This window comes from Sycon ciliatum, chromosome 4, assembly GCF_964019385.1.
Source record: "Sycon ciliatum chromosome 4, ocSycCili1.1, whole genome shotgun sequence".
NCBI classification, from domain to species: domain Eukaryota; kingdom Metazoa; phylum Porifera; class Calcarea; order Leucosolenida; family Sycettidae; genus Sycon; species Sycon ciliatum.
The window spans coordinates 5022736-5027459 of NC_088646.1; the positions used below are offsets into that span (position 1 = coordinate 5022736).

At 45.4% G+C, this 4724-nt stretch overlaps 1 protein-coding gene across 1 annotated transcript; it reads left to right on the plus strand.

Moving 5' to 3' along the window:
- Positions 1–853: 853 nt before the first annotated feature.
- On the plus strand, positions 854–4068 carry LOC135814058 (mammalian ependymin-related protein 1-like). Its single transcript, XM_065327115.1, has 5 exons — positions 854–1014; positions 1869–2050; positions 2803–2955; positions 3189–3328; positions 3722–4068. The coding sequence occupies exons 1-5, from the start codon at positions 948–950 to the stop codon at positions 3798–3800; spliced, it is 621 nt and encodes a 206-aa protein (XP_065183187.1). The 5' UTR covers positions 854–947; the 3' UTR covers positions 3801–4068.
- Positions 4069–4724: the final 656 nt, after the last annotated feature.

Here is a 4724-nt window from a genome sequence, read left to right on the forward strand (position 1 = left end):
CATTATGCTAGTGCCATTTTCTGCAAGAAAAGGCTTGCACATCAATGCGTATATATATTATGGTATTGATATGATGTGAAGGCCATCATTTACATATTGATATACATGTAGGGCATTCCATTGATTGGTGACAGAAAAAACAAAAGAAATTATAGCAATAAAAACTGCTTTATGGCAGTTTTCTAAAAAAAGTTATTGTGTTCTAGTCCATGGACCCCGTCTAAAAAGTAAGAAATTAACGAAATGTGATAGCTGAAAATTAAAATTTCACACAAAACCTCACAATAATCACACACAGAATGAAAAGCTACATGCAGAAGACCTTTTCCCCTCGTGATCCTCTTTCCTATGCATGCATGTTGCCAATTGTTGGTGCAGTACAAGTTTAGTGTTGAAAGCAGCATTTCAAGTGTTGTGATTATTGTGAGGTTTTGTGTGAAATTTTAATTTTCAGCTATCACATTTCGTTAATTTCTTACTTTTTAGACGGGGTCCATGGACTAGAACACAATAACTTTTTTTAGAAAACTGCCATAAAGCAGTTTTTATTGCTATAATCTATTATGCATCGTCATTCTGGCTCCATGGCGCACCGTAGACCTACTCCGTACTCCGTAGTCTTGCAGGTGTTCATGTTGTTCCAGGCAGTGCCAGTAGCTCTAACACGGACCACGGACAGGTGATCGATAGAGTGCAGCATCACGTGAATGTCCCCGTCAAGTGCCAGCGTCTGAAAATCATGTGATGTGCATGCGATATCGAGAAGCGGATTGCCCAGTTGCTGGGTCCAGTAGATCAACGTAGCTGCCGGTTAGGTAAGCTAGCGGACGAGCAGCCAAAGCACATCCACCCACCGAAGATTTGGGGTTGAAGGCACAGAAGAAGGCAAGAAAACGATCAGTCCTTTAGTGGTGTTTGGTAGGAAGCAACGACTGAAGTTCCCAATCATGATTCGCTGGTTGGCTGTTCTCGCTGTGGTGGTGGCCGTAGCTGCCCAGAGACCAGAGGTTTGTGGTAAGTGGACAATGTGACCTAATTTTATTCCCGTGTCCGAGAGTTGCCTGGTGTTCGGGAAAAACCGTGAATTGCCGTTAGTGAAGCGAGGCATTTGGGAGGAAAATAGGTGTGTGAGGGTCGTGTCCAAACCCAACACGAGACACATAGGAAAGGTCTTTGAATGCGCTCAGATGCCATGCAAAAGACACCTTACACAGTGTGTTGGCAGGGCTGCCGGCCAGGAGAGAACCCCGGACTCATGGAGAAAGGTTTTGGATTGACCGACAGAGCTGAGGAATCTTGATCGGACTGGTGGAGTAGCTAATAGCCGGAGTGCATATACCGTTACTAGTACATGATTGGAGGCTAAATCTACCATTGGTCCATGACCTACACAACATACCCAATACTGGCTGTGTTGCATTGTTGTTATATATAAATGGACCTTCGATGTAATGGTGTAGTCGTGTCAGTTTTATCAGTCTGGGTCATGGTACAGCTAGTACAGTGATGCAGCACATTGTTAAAAAATGATGCATGCAGGATAAAAGGAAGTCTGAAGAGAATGTTTAACGGTCTCTGCTGGGATGGCAGCTACACCATAGCTCAGTGGTTAGAGCACCGCTGGCTTCAAGCGAAGATCCCTGGTTCGAGTCCTGGTGGTGGAAGTCAATGTTTTCTTCAGACCTTTCCCTTTTCCATTCCCTCAACTAGTGGATGATAAAATATAAAATGACGTAACTGTATATGATCTGGTTACTTTGGTGGACAGTTAGTCATAACTCGTAACATTTTGTCTTTCTCCTTTTTTAATATGTGTAGAAGTCAAACTCTATCGATCTGCTCCATTGTTGATGTTCCTCTGCTTTCAGACTCTCCAGCCCAATGGAGTGCCAACATGGTCATCTTCGACCCAGTCGAGGGCCATGAGTTTGCAATGGAGGCCAAGTACTATTACGACAAGACTGGTTTGCGAAAAGCACGCATTGAGCAGATCGACCCAGGCCGCAACACCACCCACCGTTACGTACATGTTATTGAGCTGTTCGCTGAGGTAAGCCTCATGTGTTCGATATTTCAATCTATCCGTCATCCTCACATTCAGTTTGTTTCCTGTCAAGACTCTGTTAAAAATCCAAAATGAGAAGATGGCCTGCATAATGTCTTTATGGCAAGCATACTTGATTAACCCGCAGTCTTGGGCTAATAGTGTCTATATAGAGTATTGTTATTATGGATTCGATTTGTGTATGCATTGGAATAGGGTGCAATATGGAGCTTAGGTTATTATAACCATGTGCTTACGAGCGTATAGGTATAGAGTCAGGTACCAAGTTAGTCCTCTGTGTTCACTACCAAGCTGTTACCTGCCCAATATACAGGGCATGTACTGTTCTGGCCCGTGAACCCCATCCCACCCTCCCCCTCCCCTCCCCCCCCCCCCTTGAATGAAGCAGCGCCGGGTACGAGTAGGCACACCCCAGTGCCTGTAGTGCTAGAGCCGTGCTGTGCCCGATGCTATCGTATTTGGGGGGGGGGGGGGGGGGGTTGCACTGGCCAGTACAGTAACATACCGGTGCCTCTTTTTGTGCGCTATCATTATTTTCTTGCATAACAGCACAAATCATACTAGATTGTCATAACCTGCGAGTGAAGTGTATGAGCGCTTTGAGTGGGTGTAATCCCATAGCTCTCTGTGCTCGTCAGTCCAAGCGGTTAAAACTACTTGAGTACTCACTAACTGTTGCATATGCTGCTCATATTCTCATATTCCTCTTTTGTGTATTTGCATGTCCTGCTTCTTAGCACAAAGCATATTACATTGATCTCGGCACCAGAGATTGTGTGGAGAGGTCTTTGGACCGTCCTGGTTCTCTTGATGGCTTCCATCCCCATGATGTTCCCGCTGAGGCATCCTTCCGCGGCCTCTTCTACATTGGATCTGATGCTGTGTCCGAGGTAAACATTCGCGGCATTCTGTCATGGTATTACATTGCAGTCTGCACTTTTCAAGCGGTGCATGCACTTTTCATCATCACATTATAAATTTCTCCAACGTAGTGATGCATTTTCACTTGATCTCTTCAAGTTTTGACGGGATTGTGACAGTGGTAGCCCACGCATAGAAGATATTGGTGTCAGTGGTTAATCAGTGATTGTGTACTGTACTCTCACTACCTGTGCAATATCAGGGCCATGTCGAGGCCTCTGCCTGGGATTACTACTTCTCGGACCGTGGATATTTCTGGCACGGAACCTTCACCACCCACGGCTGCATTCCACTGAGGAGCGATGGTTTCAATCACACCACATTTGGTGCCAGATTCGAAGAGTAAGTCGATAAAGCATAACGATTAAAGAACCCTGGAAGTGCACAAACACCAACCCTCTTGTGTGGCTAGGGCGTGGCGATATGCAATGTGACGTGTTTCACCTTGCCATCTGCTCTGCTTGAAGTAATGACACGGGCATGGGAGCTGAATGTTTACACCATTCATGGAGGCTTACTAAAATGTTGATGGACCCCACAAAATTGCATCCTCAAACGTAGGCTTGACAAAGGAAAAACCAGGCAATTGGCTATATCGATTAGTGGAAGACAAGCTACATGTAGTTGTTTTACTTGTTTACGGCTGCTTCGTTACATCTGTGATATGATACTGCGTATACCTAACACAATACGCACACCTTACCATGCTCTTCTGCTGCACATCTTTTCACGTAGGTTCTTTGATGTCGTGCCTGGAATCAGCGACCCCAACGTGTTTGTCCCACCAAGCAACTGCCATCCGGAGAAGCACTAAATGAAAGGAACTTTAGTCTCGGTCATCTAGGCACGCTTCTGCAGTCTGAACAATTCACTATGGGTTGGAGATCAATTGTGATGGGGATGCCACCCATTGACTTCAGCCATGGCTGATGGTTTTGCTGTGAACATCATCAATTATTTTCTATTACTATTTTTGTCAGTATTGCTGTCACCAGATTCACATAGACCATCCTACACATCATCCATCTATCTCTTTCTTTGGTCCTATTGCCGGTGAAAATACAATGTCTCTTTGCACCGAAGTACATGTTGCACTCTGTTGCAATCTATACCTTTTAAGTGGGCATGGGAAGTTGATGGCTCCGCATTGGAGTAGGGGTGCCTTGCGAGGAGGCTCTGCTGTTGCTGTGCATGCATCCGGCTCACGGTTACGTTTCCTTCTACTGGAATGTTCCATTCCGTGGCCAATTGCGTTTTCTTCAATGGTATGATAGGGCAGAGCTACAGGCAGGTAAAACCTTGCTCCAATGACCACCTATTGGACCAGTCTATCGGGGCCTGTAAATGAAGGTGGTCTCCGAAACCAGGGTGACCCTACAAGCACATTAATTTTGGTGCCAATGAATAGTGATCTTGTGGTGGTTGCTAATACCAGATAGTTATTGAAGCCAGGCGGTCTCTTGACCGTGTCTGTGTCTTGCTTGTATTCAAATTACACTGTAACTGCCACTAGCACAGCATCAAATGTGCCTTCACCGTCACCCTACAGCCACTGCCACTACAGCTGCAACAACGCCAGCATTTTCAAGAACCAAAATAATAATGGTGGACATCACGCAACTGCATTGTAAATAAAGGGGGGGGGGGGTTGTCAACTGGCAACTGCTCTATTCAGTTGCTATTCACTCTTGGCGCATGTGCTGGATGAAAAATTCTTTTATGAGTGACGTTGAACAAA

Coding starts and splice junctions, on each gene's coding strand:
- LOC135814058 (XM_065327115.1), top strand. CDS start 948: ATGATTCGCTGGTTGGCTGTTCTCGCTGTGGTGGTGGCCGTAGCTGCC. Junction 1,015..1,868: donor CCAGAGACCAGAGGTTTGTG/GTAAGTGGACAA, acceptor CTCTGCTTTCAG/ACTCTCCAGCCCAATGGAGT. Junction 2,051..2,802: donor TTATTGAGCTGTTCGCTGAG/GTAAGCCTCATG, acceptor CCTGCTTCTTAG/CACAAAGCATATTACATTGA.